This window comes from Mobula birostris, chromosome 16, assembly GCF_030028105.1.
Source record: "Mobula birostris isolate sMobBir1 chromosome 16, sMobBir1.hap1, whole genome shotgun sequence".
NCBI classification, from domain to species: Eukaryota; Metazoa; Chordata; class Chondrichthyes; order Myliobatiformes; family Myliobatidae; genus Mobula; species Mobula birostris.
The window spans coordinates 24,623,129-24,640,504 of NC_092385.1; the positions used below are offsets into that span (position 1 = coordinate 24,623,129).

The 17,376-nt window shown below is 40.9% G+C and overlaps 1 protein-coding gene across 4 annotated transcripts in view; it reads left to right on the forward strand.

Moving 5' to 3' along the window:
* The window catches only part of appl1 (adaptor protein, phosphotyrosine interaction, PH domain and leucine zipper containing 1), a 70,540-nt gene that overhangs the window by 11,770 nt on the left and 41,394 nt on the right, over positions 1-17,376 (forward strand). For 3 of the 4 annotated variants that reach the window (XM_072280423.1, XM_072280424.1, XM_072280426.1), the window contains 7 exons: positions 2,571-2,642; positions 8,616-8,703; positions 9,111-9,152; positions 12,740-12,798; positions 13,077-13,223; positions 15,121-15,203; positions 16,121-16,279. In XM_072280423.1, coding sequence (XP_072136524.1) covers positions 2,571-2,642; positions 8,616-8,703; positions 9,111-9,152; positions 12,740-12,798; positions 13,077-13,223; positions 15,121-15,203; positions 16,121-16,279 — 650 coding nt within the window. The remainder of the gene's footprint in view (positions 1-2,570; positions 2,643-8,615; positions 8,704-9,110; positions 9,153-12,739; positions 12,799-13,076; positions 13,224-15,120; positions 15,204-16,120; positions 16,280-17,376) is intronic. The other variant, XM_072280425.1, reaches the window with a different exon arrangement.

Below are 17,376 nucleotides of genomic sequence, written 5' to 3' on the forward strand. Positions count from 1 at the left end.
CTGATGGTTGAGAATGTGTTGTAGGATTACAGTTATAGAAAAAAAAAGTAGATTAATTTAAATAATACCATGGCATCATACTGGAAATTCTAGAGGGGTAAGTAAATCTAAAGGAATATTGAATAGAGGTTATTAAAATGATGACAGAAATAACTAATGATTGTGCAAAGAAACTGAACTCTACTGATTGGAAAATCAGTATTCCACCAAAATAGTGAATGAAGTGGGAGATTGAGGTAGTTCTTTACCAGGCTGTTGGAACACAGTGTGCTTTGCTAAAAGGAGTAGGTTAAGTTGCAAGCAACTTTGTGTCTGTTGTCTGGGAAAGCTTTGAGGCAGACAAGGAACAATGAGATTAGACTTCAGATTCTGACGGGAATGTTCTGGCACAGACTTAAAAGCACTGACCCTGATAAACTTTGATGATTTGACTATTTAACAGATTGATCATAAAGTAGTAAATGGCATTTGTTTGAAAACATCAGTACTCTCATTGTCTTGAGTTCTGTAATCCAAAAGTCTAGTTGGTGAATGAGATGATTCACCAAAAACTATTCAGGGCTAATCTTAAATTAGTGTAAATTATCACAGAAAATTGAGTTTTATAGTTGGGTAAATACAGCAAAAATATTCAGAATATTTACAGTAATTTTATTATCTGGTGGATTTATGTCCTTGTTAAATGTGCAGTGAACTCTTGACAGAATTTATTATTCTGTTGGTTGTGGATTACAGGACTAATGGAGACGGGCTAACCTCTATTGACGTCAATGGATCTGGGGTTGAGAGGGTGAACAGCTTTAAGTTTCTTGGCATCCACATCACTGAGGACCTCACGTGGTCTGTACACACCAGCTGTGTGGTGAAAAAGGCACAACAATGTCTCTTTCACCTCAGACAGTTGAGGAAGTTTGGTATGGGCCCCCAAATCCTAAGAACTTTCTACAGGGGCACAATTGAGAGCATCCTGATTGGCTGCATCACTGCCTGGTATGGGAACTGTACCCGCCTTAATCGCAGGACTCTGCAGAGAGTGGTGCCCAGCGAATCTGTAGTTGTGAGCTTCCTGTGATTCAGGACATGTACGAAGACAGGTGTGAGAAAGGGGCCTGAAGGATCATTGGGGACCTGAGTCACCCCAACCACAGTCTATTCCAGGTGTTACCATCCGGGAAATGGTACCGCAGCATAAAAGCCAGGACCAACATGCTCCGGGACAGCTACTTCCACCAGACCATCAGACTGATTAACTCGCACTGATTTGAGTGTATTTCTGTGTTTCATTGACTGTTCTATTTATTATAAATTATTATAAATCACTATGATTGCACATTACACATTTAGATGGAGACATAATATAAAGATATTTACTCATGTATGTGAAGAATGTAAGAAATAAAATCAATTCACTTCAATTCAATATATTAGTTCTCAAGGAAGAAGCTAGCGCTGATTTAATCAGTTTGATACTTGTAGACGCTACCTTAAATTTTGTATTGAGAAAGTTGTCTCCAATGCAGGTTTTAAAAAAACAGATATTCCAGATCAAAACAAGAAAATCTCAGTTTGAGTTTGCAGATTGAAGTGGTTAATTCACATTTGCAACATGATAATTGTTTCTTATTTGCTCCATTGAATAGCTCCTTGTTTATATTTCTTTCTGCCTCTGTTTTAATAGTTTTATATTAAAGTGTTGTTGTTCAGTATTGAGAGGGGAGAAAAAGAAAGAGAATGCAGTCATGGAACATGTTTCCCAAAGTAAAGATGTACCAGAGCACTTTGCGACTCATAGAGTACAGATTACAGTCACTTGCAATGAAGAATTGCAATCCAAGTTCCCACAAAAACCACTATAACAATGAGTAGAATATCTGTTTTTGTGTTACTGACTTGGAATAAATACCAAGGATCCCTCACACCCACCCTCACCTTTTTCAGAACAGGGCTATAGGATCTTTTACACCTTGCAAGGGAGAAGACAGACAAGTCTTTGGTTTAACATTTTGTTCAATAGGCAGCACCTCCAACAGTGCAGCACTCCTTCCACATTGCTTTGCATGTGTCGGTCTAGGTTTGTGAGTAAAGGTTTCTTGCATGGGACTTGCATCTGCAACCCTTTGTCTCATACTATAGTATAGTGGTTGTCCATCATGTCCTACGACGACAGATGGGGGTTTTTAAAGTGGAAAAATCATTCCACTCTCTCGACCTCAGGAGTCCTGATCCAGTAGTACAAACAAGCATCACAGGCCGGGGTTTTGCTTGATTGCAGTGTGTGACCATGATATCTTCTGTGCCTCGTCATGACTTTTGCCCTCCAAGGAGCATTGCAGAACTGACTTCCTGGCCATTGGATCTCACTGTAGATCTCATCTGCCCAGTCCACTGGAGCTGACTTCACATGCTGGGACAGGCATACTAAAGTGCTGTTAAAATCACATAATTCTATTTTTTTTAGATTTTCCCTTAGTATTTTGTTTATTTGATAAATGCTGGTTTTGGAGGCCAAGATTTGAAAAGCGCTTGCAATTTGTTTTAATTTCTGGTTAATTTTCTGTTGTTTTATATAGCAATTTCCCCTCGGTGGTGATGATGAGATTATGACCTCCACCCTGCAGCAATTTGCACAAGTGATTGATGAAGTAAGTATTAACTTAGATTATTTCAATCGGGCAACACACACAAAATGCTGGTGGAATGCAGCAGGCCAGACAGCATCCATAGGAAGAAGCACAGTCGATGTTTCGGGCCGAGACCCTTCATCAGGACTAACTGAAAGAAGAGATAGTAAGAGATTTGAGAGGGGGAGGGGGAAGATCCGAAATGATAGGAGAAGACAGGAGGGGGAGGGATAGAGCTAATGGAAGAGATGTGGTTGAGGGCAGCATTGATGGTGCAGGAAGGGAATCCCCTTTCTTTGAAAAAGGAGGCTCTATCATTCTGGAATGAAAAGTCTCATCCTGAGAGCAGATGCAGCGGAGACGAAGGAATTGAGAAAAGGGGATGGCGTTTTTACAAGTAACAGGATGGGAAGAAGTTTAGTCCATATCGCTGTGAGAGTCCGTTGGTTTATAATAGACATCAGTAGATAAGCTATTTCCGGATATAGAGACAGAGAGATCAGGAAAGGGGAGGGAGGTGTTGGAAATATGGCCTTCTGTATATCGGTGAGACCCGATACAATTTGGGAGACCACTTCGCCGAGCACCAATGCTCCATCCGCCAGATTAAACAGGATCTCCCAGTGGTCACCCATTTTAATTCCACTTCCCATTCCGATTCTGATATGTTTATCCATGACCACCTCCCCTGTTGTGATGAGGCCGCACTCAGGTTGGAAGAGCAACCCCTTGTATTCTGACTGGGTAGCCTCCAACATGATGTCATGAACATCGATTTCTCAAACTTTCAGTAATGCCCCCCCCCCCACACCTCTCCTTCAGCATTCCCCATCCCCCTTTCCCTTGCCTGCACATTGTCTCCCTCTGTGCTTCTTCCCCCTTTTTTCTTTCTTGGCCTTCTGTCCTCTCCTATTAGATTGTTTGAGATGTGTCTATTTTAATGCAAGGAGTATTATGATGAACTTATGATGAACTTAGGACATGGATCAGTACTTGGAGCTGTGATGTTGTGGCCATTACAGAGACTTGGATGACTCAGGGTGCCAGGCTTAGATGTTTCAGAAAGGACAGGGAGGGAGGCAAAAGAGGTGGGGGAGTGGCACTGCTGATCAGAGATAGTGTCATGGCTGCAAAAAAGGAGGAAGACATGGAGGGATTGTCTATGGAGTCTCTGTGGGTAGAAGTTAGGAACAGGAAGGGGGTCAATAACTCTACTGGGTGTTTTTTATACACCACCCAATAGTAACAGGGACATCGAGGAGCAGATAGGGAGACAGATTCTGCAAGGGTGTAATAATAACAGGGTTGTTGTGGTGGGAGATTTTAATTTCCCAAATATCGATTGGCATGTCCCTAGAGTGAGGGGTTTAGATGGGGTGGAGTTTGTTAGGTGTGTTCAGGAAGATTTCTTGACACAATATGTAGATAGGCCTACAAGAGGAGAGGCTGTACTTGATCTGGTATTGAGAAATGAACCTGGTCAGGTGTCAGATCTCTCAGTGGGAGAGCATTTTGGAGATGGTGATCACAATTCTATCTCCTTTACCATAGCACTGGAGAGGAATAGGAACAGACAATTTAGGAAAGCGTTTAATTGGAATAAGGGGAAATATGAGGCTATCAGGCAGGAACTTGGAGGCATAAATTGGGAACAGATGTTCTCAGGGAAATGTACGGAAGAAATGTGGCAAATGTTCAGGGGATATTTGCATGGGGTTCTGCATAGGTACATTCCAATGAGACAGGGAAAGATGGTAGGGTACAGGAACCGTGGTGTACAAAGGCTGTTGTAAACCTAGTCAAGAAGAAAAGAAGAGCTTACGAAAGGTTCAAAAAAACTGGGTAATGATAGAGATCTAGAAGATTATAAGGATAGCAGGAAGGAGCTTAAGAAAGAAATTAGGAGAGCCAGAAGGGGCCATGAGAAGGCATTGGTGGACAGGATTAAGGAAAACCCCAAGGCATTCTACAAGTATGTGAAGAGCAAGAGGATAAGATGTGAGAGAATGAGACCAATCAAGTGCGACAGTGGAAAGGTGTGTATGGAACCAGAGGAGATAGCAGAGGTACTTAATGAATACTTTGCTTCAGTATTCACTACAGAAAAGGATCTTGGCGATTGTAGGGATGACTTGGAGTGGACTGAAAAGCTTGAGCATGTAGATATTAAAGAAGAAGATGTGCTGGAGCTTTTGGAAAGCATCAAGTTGGATAAGTCACTGGGACCGGACGAGATGTACCCCAGGCTACTGTGGGAAGCGAGGGAGGAAATTGTTGAGCCTCTGGTGATGATCTTTGTATATCAATGAGGACGGGAGAGGTTCCGGAGAATTGGAGGGTTGCGGATGTTGTTCCCTTATTCAAGAAAGGGAGTAGAGATAGCCCAGGAAATTATAGACCAGTGAAGGCTAATTTATACTTCTGTGTCAAATGGATGCCGTAGGTACGGCGTCGCTGTGAACCCTATGCAGAGCCCACGCGGATCCCTACGCCGTAGCCTGACGCGCACCTCTCCCAAAATGTAACTACGCGTCGTGGCAGCGCAGACTGCAACAACTGTGATTGGTCTGCTTGGTAGCATCGCAGTTCTTCCTACGCTGCAATAGGTTCCCACTGGGCGACTGAAGGGCAGAGAAGGAACTCTGCCTGCAATGTTTTCCATAAAGCTTTACAGACCTCCGAAATTATGGGCACATTTCACTTTTACGAAAAAAGATGCTCGCTTTAAACTTATTTACCCCGAGAAAGACTGCCATGACCACGAAGCCTTGCACAGGGAGGTGTGTGCGCATGCGTGACGTGCACAGATTGCAGAGCGATGCAGACACACCAACACACAAGTATAAATGCTCACAACGCGCGTAGCCCACTTGCATAGGTTACGGCGTCGATTTGACACACAAGTATAAATCAGCCTTAAGTATTAGTTCAGTGGTTGGTAAGTTGATGGAGAAGATCCTGAGAGACAGGATTTATGAACATTTGGAGAGGCATAATATGATTAGGAATAGTCAGCATGGCTTTGTGAAAGGCGGGTCATGCCTTATGAGCCTCATTTAATTTTTTGAGGATGTGACTAAACACATTGATGAAGGTATAGCAGTAGATGTAGTGTATATGGATTTCATCAAGGCATTTGACAAGCTACCCCATGCAAGTTTTATTGAGAAAATAAGGAGGCATGGGATCCAAGGTGGTTGTAGATGTGTCACGTTCTTCATGGAGGTCAGTGACCAGTGGTGTGCCTCAGGGATCTGTTCTGGGACCCCTGCTCTTCGTGATGTTTATAAATGACCTGGATGAGGAAGTGGAGGGATGGGTCAGTAAATTTGCTGATGACACAAAGGTTGGGGGTGTTGTGGATAGTGTGGAGGGCTGTTAGAGGTTACAGCAGGACATAGATAGGATGTTAAACTGGGCTGAGAAGTAGTAGATGGAGTTCAACCCAGATAAGTGTGAAGTGGTTCATTTTGGTAGGTCAAATATGATGGCAGAATATAGTATTAATGGTAAGACTCTTGGCAGTGTGGAGGATCAGAGGGATCTTGGGGTCTGAGTCCATAGGACACTCAAAGCTGCAGCACAGGTTGACTTTGTGGTTAAGAAAGCATATGGTGCACTGGCCTCCATCAATTGTGGGATGGAGTTTAGGAGCCGAGAAGTAATGTTGCAGCTATATAGGATCCTGATCAGATCCCACTTGGAGTACTGTGCTCAATTCTGGTCTCTTCACTACAGGAAGGATGTGGAAACCATAGAAAGGGTACAGAGGAGATTTACAAGGATGTTGCCTTATGAGAATAGGTTGAGTGAACTCAGCCTTTTTTCCTTGGAGCAACAGAGGATGGGAGGTGACCTGATAGAGGTGTATAAGATGATGAGAGGCGTTGATCATGTGGATAATCAGAGGCTTTTTCCCAGAGCTAGCACAAGAAGGCACAGTTTTAAGGTGCTTGGAGGAAGGTACAGAGGAGATGTCAGGGGTAAGTTTTTTTTAATGCAGAGAGTGCTGAGTGCGTGGAATGGGCTGCGAGCGACGGTGGTGGAGGCGGATACAATAGGGTCTTTTAAGAGACTCCTGGATAGGTACATGGAGCTCAGAAAAATAGAGGGCTATGGGTAACCCTCGGTAATTTCTAAGGTAAGGACATGTTTGACACAGCTTTGTGGGCCGAAGGGTCTGCATTGTGCTGTGGGTTTTTTATGTTCCTAGATTCCCCCTTCTGCAGCCCTGTACCTCTTTCACCAATCAGCTTTCCAGCTCTTTACTTCACCTCTCCTCCTCCCCGTTTCACCTATCACCTTGTGTTTTTCCCTCCCCTCCCCCTACCTTTTAAATATGCTCCTCATCTTTTTTTCTCCAGCCCTGGCAAAGGGTCTTGGCCCAAAACATCAACTGTACTCTTTTCCACGGGTGCTGCCTGGACTGCTGAGTTCCTCCAGCATTTTGTGTTTTGCTACCAATTGTACTTGAAATTTTCTGAAAAGTTGCTTGGTTTATCTACGTGAGATATTAAACCTTTTTACTAGTTTAAGTGGAGATGCAAAGCTATCTGAAAATCTATTAATATTTTTAATATGTTCTTTGATAGCTGGTTGTTGATGATGCAGTTTTAATAAGCATATAGATATCAATATATTCATAAGTGATATCAAACTCAGAGCAAAGATTCTAAATTTAATGCCATCAATGAGCAATTAACCATCAAGCAGTATTCCTACTTGTATCCTTTTACCACTTTGATATTGTATTTTTGTTTGACTCAACAAAAATTAAAAAATTCTTTGTAGAATCCTCTGTTAAATTTCATAATAGCATAGGATTAAAAGCCGAATAAGTTGTATTGCTGTTATGCTAAAATATTGAATAAATTTGAGTATTGTGATTACAAGGCTGCTTCCGTAGAGTTTTTACAGATCTTTTCAGTTCTTAAGTATACATCAATAGTGGACTTAAACACAAGGGACATGTTAAAGAAGTTTGCATATGATGAAATGGTTGGCCATACTGAAGTAATTGGTTGTGAGGAGGAAAGCTTCAAACTGCAGGTAGAAAAGAGGCAAATGTAATGCAGTCAGTAAAGATGTATGGTAACTCATTTGAGGGAAGAGGCAATGAGCCATGGGAGGAAGCTGGAAGATGTGGAGGACAGGAGGAACCCACAAATCCTTAAAAGTAGCAAGATTGATAAAAGGGTTTATGTATTTGAGATGTTTATCAAGAATAGAGTGATCATGTTAGAACTGTATATGACAACTGCAATTTCAGCTCTCCTTACATCAGATGGGATCCCAAAGGTATTGCGAACATGTTGCAGGTCAAAAAAAATCAATCAATCTCTCTCTCTTCTCTCTTCTCTCTTCTCTCTTCTCTCTTCTCTCTTCTCTCTTCTCTCTTCTCTCTTCTCTCTTCTCTCTTCTCTCTCTCTCCCCCCCCCCCCCTCTCTGGATGTAGTGCCTGAAGATAGGATTTGACAGGGCAGTGATTTTTGACACAAGCCTGGCATAAAATTTCATTGTAACTGAGTCTTCATGATGTGTTATTTTTTTACTTGAAGTAGGAAAAATCTTAACTTCTTTTTTGTTTCTTCACCTTATATCAAATTTCTGATCTCAGTTCAAATCAGGGCACTTTGCAGTGTTTAAGCTCAGCTGTCATTCTAAATGTTAAAGTCAAAGGATGTGGTCAGTTTGATTTGTAGATTTAGAACTCAGCACAGCTGTGATCAATTCAGTCCTTATACTCAAGCCTGGGAAAATTCAGTTCTTGGAGAGAAGTAACATAAACCCACATTAAAACAATAAGGAAATGTGCCTCAGCTGGTAGCAGAATTATCAGGGACTGCAATTTAGAATTTATTGCTATATTTTTGCTGTATTCAGATTATTTGAAACTTTCTAATGTTTGTTTAACTAGCATGGTAAGCTAAGTGTAAGGATGTTTACAGATTTATTTACCTCTTCTAGAGAATGTATTTTCTTGTTGTTTTCCAGCTCAGTTCCTGCCATGCTGTTCTTTCAACACAACTAGCAGATGCCATGATGTTCCCCATTACACAATTTAAGGAAAAAGACCTAAAAGGTATGAAAATTGTACATACTCTATTCAACAGTAATAATTATCTTCTGCTCTTATCTGGTTATGTGCCTAAGTAAATATGTAAGTGTTTACAAATAGAATGTTTCTGTGGATTCTGTATGTGGGTTTTTCATTAGGGCTATCAAGTCCATGTTCATTTGAAAAAATGAAATGTAAATAAGATATAGATGTGCAGTGTAATTTATGGTTGTTTAACCCTGAAAGACCTTGTATTTCACAATACAGCACCTCTTCAGTGCAACATTGAACATGTGGAGCTGGAACCCATGAATTAATGATTATAAAATAGAGATATTACCATATTAGCAATGTAATACTTATTGAATAGAAATGAAAACAATCGAGCTATGACCAATTCCGTTCACCAATAACTTTTCCTTCGTTTACAGAAATGTTAACCTTGAATGAAGTCTTTGCTATAGCTAGTCATGGTGAGTGTCATTTCAGTTATAAACACCTTGGCATTTTAAAAAATATCCATAACAAAGATCTTTTTACACTGAGTATTCAGCATTAACTTGAGTAACTGTGCTCATGTAGGAACCCTCAAACCCCCAACCCCGATCTACAAGCAAACCTGTCCACCATGCCCCACAACCTAACTTTGATAGTCCTGGGCATTTCCATTCTCTGCCTCCCCCATACATACAAACAAACAAATGCTCCCCTCCCCCCCCTCCCCAATCAATCTGCCTGTCTAGTCTATTTGTTCAGGAAGTGCACCGTTTCTGAATTTTGTGCATAATTTGTGGTGACCTATAAATTACCCAAGATATCTGATAAATGAGGTGGTTGGAAAAATTTGATAGATGAAGTTTTTGAGACTGTAACCTTTCAAGAATGTATCATGTTTACTTTGGGATTAACACAGGCTACATTGTAACTGTTCATTAGGACAAGATGGCCATAGTTTTCTATTAACAGAAAATTACTTTTTTCACCTTTTATATATTCCTATATATATAGGAGCACTGAAAATGGCTGCTTTTGTCATCATAATGTTACTTAAAAGTAAATAGTTCAGGAGTAACTTATGAACAAATGTACGCATGAATTAGAATGAGGCTTTTTGCTTGCATTCTTTATTTATAATCACTAATTTATCATTGTAGTTAGAAATGACCTGATCTGTAGCTGGGTAACTGTCAAGAGGGGGAAAGAGAATAGCCGGACAGCGCAGAGTACCACAGTAGCCATTTCTTTCACGGTGCTTTGGATACTGTTGGGGGGGTGGGGGGTGGTGGCCTACCAGGGAAAAGCTGCAGACTCTGCAAACTCTGGCACTGAGTCTGGCCCTGTGGCTCAGAAGGGAAGGGAGGACAAGGTTCAAGGTACATTTATTATCGAAGTGTGTATGCATTATACAACTCTGAGATTCGTCTTCTCCAGACAGCCACGAAACAAAACTATGGAGCCATTCAAAGATGAGCGTCAGCCCCTCCACGCGTACAAAAGAAAACAAATTGCGCAAACGGCAACAAGAACAGCAGCACCTCTCTAGCTGCGCAAAAAAGCATGCTAACGACGACAAGAAGAACGAGGGAAAACACTATGTAAAAACATAAAATCAAAAAAGTCCAATCAAAACACAGTTGAACTACAGTCCAATACTCAAACCGCACACCCAGAACTCCGGCACCATCCTTTGGCAGAATTGAGGGACACAGAGGCCATTTGAATACAGGGACCTTCCCTCAGGAGCAGCGAGAGAGAGAGACCATCACAAGCAGACTCATTCTTCTGGCAGCAGCGAGCGAGAGGCTGGTAGATGGTGCTGAACACTCGCTTTGATGTTTCAATCTTCCTCAACACTTTAACTGGCGAGAATTGAAGTTGATCATGGGCTCAGACCCCGTCTCTAAGCTTCTTGGCCTTAAGGCCACTGCCTTTCAGAATCTTCTCAGAGACGACAAAGTGCCAGATCACTCAATCAGCCTGAAAACACACCATTAAACTGGAGAAGAGGGGAGAGTGGTGATGGGGGATTAAGTAGTTAGGGAATAGATGAGATATTCTGTAAACGTGAAAGAGAGTCATGAATGCTATGTTGCTCACCAAGCGGCAGAGTCACAGGTGTCTTGGATTGGGTCCACAGCATGAGTCAGAAGTCGTGGTACATATTGATACCAACAGCATAGGGAGAAAATGGGATGAGGTCCTGATGAGTGAATGTGTGGAGCTAGGTAGGAAACTAAAAAGCAGGATCTCAAGTGTGGTCATCTCTGGATTGTTGCCTGTGTCATGCACCAATGGTGGTAAAAATAGGAAGATATGGCAGCTAAATAGGTGGTTGAAGTATGGGTTCAGGGGGCAGGGTTTTAGATTTGTGAATCATTGGGATCTCTTCTGGGGAAGGTATGACCTGTACACAAGGGATGGGTTACACCTGAGCTCAAGGGGGACCCAATATCCTTGCGGGCAGGTCTTCTAGAGCTGTTGGGGAGGGTTTAAACTAATTGTGAGAGATATCAGAATAGGAATTATAGGTTAGGGGATGGAGCGGTTGATGTAAAGGTAAATGCAACTTGTAGAGAGACTGAGGAATGATAGGCAGTAGATAGGGTATAAGTGTAGTCAATTGGATAGGTTCAATGGGTCTACTTTAATGTAAGAAGTATCAAGGACAAGGGTGATGAACCTAGAGCTTGAATCAGTACATAGAAATGCGATATTATTGCCATTATAGAGATTTGGCTGTTACAAGGGACAGAAGGGATGAAAAAGAGATGGAGAATGGTATTACTAATTTGGGATAGCAACATAGCTGCAGAAAGGGAGGACATTGTAGAGAGATCATCTACTGAGTCAGTGTGGCTGGAAGTCACGAACAGGAAGGGAGCAATCATTCTATAGGGTGTATTCCATAGACCCAACAATGGTATCAGAGACACTGAACAGTAGAATGTGAAGCAGATTTTGGAAAGATGCAAAAAATAACAGGGTTTGATGAGATGGGTGACTTCAACTTCACTAATATTGATTGGGGTCTCCTTCAGATGGGGCAGAACTTGTTAGAATAAGAACTCCTGAGACAATATGTGGAGAGGTTACATGGGGTTTGGTACTAGACAGTGAGCCTGGTTAAGTGATGGTTCTCTTAGTGGGAAGTGAGAGAAGAGGTTGCTGTGCTATGATGTTTGCATCGTCACTGGCTGCAGGAGTAGTACCAGAAGAGTGGAGGGTAACAAATGTTATTCCTTTGTTCAGGAAAGTTAATAGGGATAACCCTAAGAATTATAGACCAGTGAATCTTGCATCAGTGGTGGCCAAACTATTGGAGAGGATTCTTAGAGACAGGACTTAGGAGCATTTAGAAAAGCATAGTTTGATTGGGGATAGTCAGCATGCCTTTGTGAGGGGCAGTTCATGGCTCACGAGACTGATTGAATTCTTTGAGGTGATGACAAAACAAATTGGTGAAGTGGAGCAGTGAATATGGTATATATGGACTTTAGCAAGGTGTTCAACAAGGTTCGCCATGGTAGGCTGATCCAAAATGTTAGGAGGCAAGGGATCTGGGGAAACCTGGCTGCATGGATTCAGAATTTGCTCTACCACAGAAGGTGGTAGTAGGTGGGGTGTATTCTGCCTGGAGGTGTTCCACTGGGACCCCTGCTCGTTGTGATTTTTATAAATGACTTGGATGAGGAAATGGAAGGGCAGATAACATGAAGGTCGGTGGTGTGTGGATAGTGTAGAGGCTTGTTCAAGGCTACAACGTGGCACTGATAAGATGCATAGCTGGGCTGAGAAGTAGCAGATTGAGCTCAAACCGGAAAAGTATGAAATTAATTACGTAGGGAGTGGTAAGTTTATGGAGCACACTGCCAGGGTGGTGCTAGAGGCAGATACTTAAGCGAGATTTAAGTGCTTTTGGCTAGATACATGGATGAAAGAAAACTGGAGGATTATGTGGGAGGGAAGCATTAGATTGATGTTGGAGTAGGTTAAAATCTTGGCACAGTATCATGAGTCTGTACTGTGTAGTACTGTTCAATGTTCTGTGTTTACCCCACAGATCATGACCTGGCTATTAACAAATACAGTAGGCTATCCAAGCGGAGGGAGAATGAAAAGGTTTGTGTTCTTTCTTTTGCTTTCCATTCCAAGTTTAAAACATTATTTTCTATATTCAGCTGCATCATTCATGGCAGCCATATTTTTTTCAAGAAATTCCAGTATTGTTAATGAAAATCTTTGTTATAATATTTAGCTGAGCTCACTGTAGTGTAATGTAAGTTGTTAGATATTTAAATGCCTTCCCTGGGGGCTGTTGATAATTTTCATTCTGTGTTAGTCAGTGTGTTTGCAGTTTAATAAATATGGTTTGTTTTAAACATTTTTTTCCATAACAGATAAAAATGGAAATCACTGAAGACTTGTACACATCCAGAAAAAAACAGCACCAAACCATGATGCACTACTTTAGTGCCCTGAACACTTTACAGTACAAGAAAAAGATTGCACTTCTAGAACCTCTCCTTGGCTATATGCAAGCTCAGGTCTGTTAGCATGAAATTGAGATTATTATTTTTGATTATTGTCCCTCTAAGTTGCTAACCAAATAAAATCATGGGTTTCTTAGCATTTTTAGTTTCACTTTAAAAAAAATTACAATTAAAGCAAGAGCCAGTTGTGGTGACCATAAGTCATATTTGTCATCTGATGTCTCATCTGAGTGGTTCAAAGTTGAGGGTCATTTGGTTCATGTACTTAGATTCTGGATTTCCTCCTTTTTGTGTGTTGGAGCAATGATACATGGAACACCAATGTCAAATGATAGCTCCACGAAAAAATTATGATCTGCAACATGGTTCGTGTACTCAAAATGTTGTGTTATATTGCAACTCAAATAGGGATGACAGGAACACTTACTTTATTTAAACTGCTGTCACTCTGCTGTGCACTAAAGAAAGGGCTTCACCCCGTAATGGCACAACTTCCTACAGTAGCAAGACAGCAGTGGTACACATGGCTACTCTGGAAGAGAGGAAGTGTGATGAGAGCACCAAGATTTTCTAAGAGAGTTTTTGAAGTTCTGAGATATGTGCTAGGAAGGAAAGCTCATGTACAAAGCAGCGATGTTGGAAGAATATCGAAACCACCAGGCATGTGAAATTATGGCAATATAAATTCATCTGTTTAATGTTGATTCTCAAATGCATATGTACACTGACCATCCTATCCATCTTAATTTAAATATTCGATTCCTCTCCCCTCCCCAAAGCCCCTGCCATACATATTGAAGCCTATGCAGGTACAATGATGTGCTTGCTTATTTTTTATTATCCTTTTCTTCCATCGAGGCAGAAGCTGTCAGGAATAAGAGAGTGATCAACTGTATGGTCAGGCGTAGGTTGCCTTGGTGCGGTATCCACTGGAGTGCACTTGAAGGCTTCTCATTGGTAGATGGACTACTGAGTCATCAATTAATCTGGTGATAGTTTGTTCAATATACACTCTTTGCTGGTTTGAGCATGGTCTGTGTATATGGATAGGTATGCGAGCATTCTCCGGATGGAATTCATGCGAAATATCTAGTTGTGAGCTAGGCATCCTTTAAATGATGCTGTAGTACGCAATTGATTGTGTTCATTATTCTGTGTTTGTGACAGTCAAGCAAGACTTGTTTTTCTGGATCTGGGAGCCACGATTTATGTTGGGAAGATTTCAGACGTGTTGCATGATGTTTCATTTTAGTGGGTGCTTGTCTGACACTTGGAAATACTGGATATGGTAGCAACAATCCTGACCAGAGATGCCTGGTTCAATTCCATGATTGGTTTAATTTAACCCTGATAATTGCTAATAGATTTTACTCAGGGTTACAGCAATTCTGGATCACAGTGCTGCAAAAGCCACCACATGTACCCTGATCTATACAATGGGACTCTAAGCTTCTCTGCACTACACTGACATTTTCCCTTTCTTGTCAAGAACATTGTCAGAGCTCTTTGTTTACTATCAAAATTGTTGGTTTGGTCATAAACATTGTGGCTATATATGATTCTGTAGTTCAACATGAGTGATGAGTGCAGATAAATTTGACTTGGATCCAGTGTAAAGTTCTGAAAGTGGTGAATTTATGTCCCGGAAGATGGTGGAAACTGTATCATGAGAAATATTAAAGTGGTGTTGAATTAATATATATTTGACAGGTTGATTAAGTGAGGAATATTGGAAAAGTGGCACTGAAGCGGAATTGAGGAAGATCAGCCATGATTCATATTAAATGGCTGGGCAGCCCTGAAGGGCCTTATGACTTATTCCTGTTCTTACTTAGTTGTGTTCTTCTTATAATTTGGTAATAAGATCAAAAAATAAATGAAAATATTTATTATATTCTCAGTTTGACAATTTTTCTTAAATGCACTAATTTATTATTGTTGTTGTTTTTAGATAAACTTTTTTAAGATGGGTTCTGAGCACATGACCCAGCAGCTGGAAGAATTTCTGACAAATATTGGCACTAGTGTGCAGGGGTAAGTAATTGTTTCCTCTTGTAATAGCTCCATTTACTAATCATATTCCTACTGTACCATTACTGATTTTATATTTGCTACGATTCTTCCAGCTGGTTAATCAATTTTCTGCTTGAGTTACTAAAAATGAGGATTATAACACTTGAGATTTTGTAGTCAGCATCAAAGTGGTGATGTTTGCGGCAGACCTGAAAATACCACTCAGAAGAATGCAGCAATCTCTGAGCTGCTGCTGATTTTACTTTTTCCAGTGTTAATTACATTGTGGCATCCACTTAGGGCATCTCTAATACCAAGTAGCAGTGATGCCCTAAAGCTGATGCCCTATGGTATGCCCAGGAAGGCTGTGTAGCAACTTATTAATTGAATTCTTTTCACCGAAGCAAACTAAGAATTAAAAATACCACATAACTAGTATAAAATAGTTAAAAGAAACCAAAATAAGAATTAAGCCATACAGATGAAATTAAGGTTAAAGATGAAATATAAATTTCAAATACAAACTTGCTTTACTCAGTAAATCCTGGTGAGTATTGGACTAGACTGTGATTATGTTAGATGTTGTAAAATCTGTTTAGGTTCATCTGTAAACTGGTATTTGGTGCTCTCCAGATGATATTGGTTTTTTTGAGGTATAGATTCGTAAGAAAAGGGAAAAGAAATATAATAGGTTACTTGAACCAGAGAAAGCAAGTGAATCTGGAGCTTCAGGACACTTCCATGGTCTGATAATCTGGATTTGAGCAGTTATTTGGAGGGCAATTTGTGATAAATATTTGTAACCAATATATTTACACTAATAATAATTTTTGATTTTGATTTTAACAGCAGTGTACTTCGATGTTGATTATCTAATTTTGTGTGGATTTCAATAAAATTCCTAATGCTTAAGTCACCAATGTTTAATGCTTTCTTAGTGTCCGAAGGGAAATGGAGACAGAACAGGAAATAATGAATCAGACTATTCAGGACTTGGAAGCAGCCAGTGATTGTTTGTATGTTCCTGATCCAGATACAAAAATATTCAATGTTAACAGAAACTTAACTAGAAAATCTGGATATATGAATACAAGAAAGTAAGTATCAAATTGAAATATGGAATTGTTTTCTTGAGTTCTCATGAATAAACAGTCACAGTTCGTGAAGGATCTATATCCTTTTATGTTTTTGTTTTGTGCAGGATTTCAAGCTGATTTGCATTGAATTGATTGCTTTTTTCCCCCCTCAAGCACATTTGGGATGCTAAATACTGACAGTAAATGGCAAGGGCCTTAAGAATATTGATGTGCAGCAAGACCTCGAGTGCAAATTTTGCCTAGTGTGTAGTGTATGTAGGTGACAACAAGGCTTCACTTGCAGATGAGCTCAATGCCTTCTCTGCTCATTTGACTGCCAAACATGGAGGAACCATCGCAAACTCCCTGAGCCCCCAATGACCCTATGATTTCAGTCTCTGAGGTTGACATGCAAGCAGCCTGCAGGAGGGTGAACACATGAAAACCATCCAGCCCAGATATGTACCTGGCCAAGTACTAAAGACCTGTGCTGGAGTGCTCACTGAGATCTGTAACCTTTTGCTTCGCCAGTCTGAGGTACCCACCTGCTTTAAGCAGACTTCTCTTATGCTGGTGCCTCAGAAGAACGCGGAGACCTGCTCAATGACTATCGTCCAGTAGCATTGACATCCACAGTGCTGAACTGTTTTGAGAGTTTGATGAAACATATGAACCTCTGCCTGTGAAGTGACTTGTGTCCTCTTCAATTTGCCAATCGGAGCAACAGGCCCACAGCAGATGCCATCTTATTGGCTCTTCACTCAACCCTGGAGCTTCTGGACAGCAAAGATGCATATATCAGGATGCCCTTTATTGATTGCAGCTCAGCATTCAATACTACTGTCTCAAAACTAATCAATAAGCTTCAAGGTCTTGGCCTCAATACCTCCTTGTGCAATTGGATCCTCTATTTCTCACTTGCAGACCCCAGACAGTTCGGATTGGCAACAACATCTCCTCCATGATCTTCATCAGCACCGGTACACCACAAGGCTATGTGCTTAGCCCCCAGCTCTACTCGCTTTACACTTACAACTGTGAGGCTAAACATAGCTCCAAAGCCTTATTCAAGTTTGCTGAGAACACCACTGTCGTAGGTGGTGAGGGAGAATGAAAAT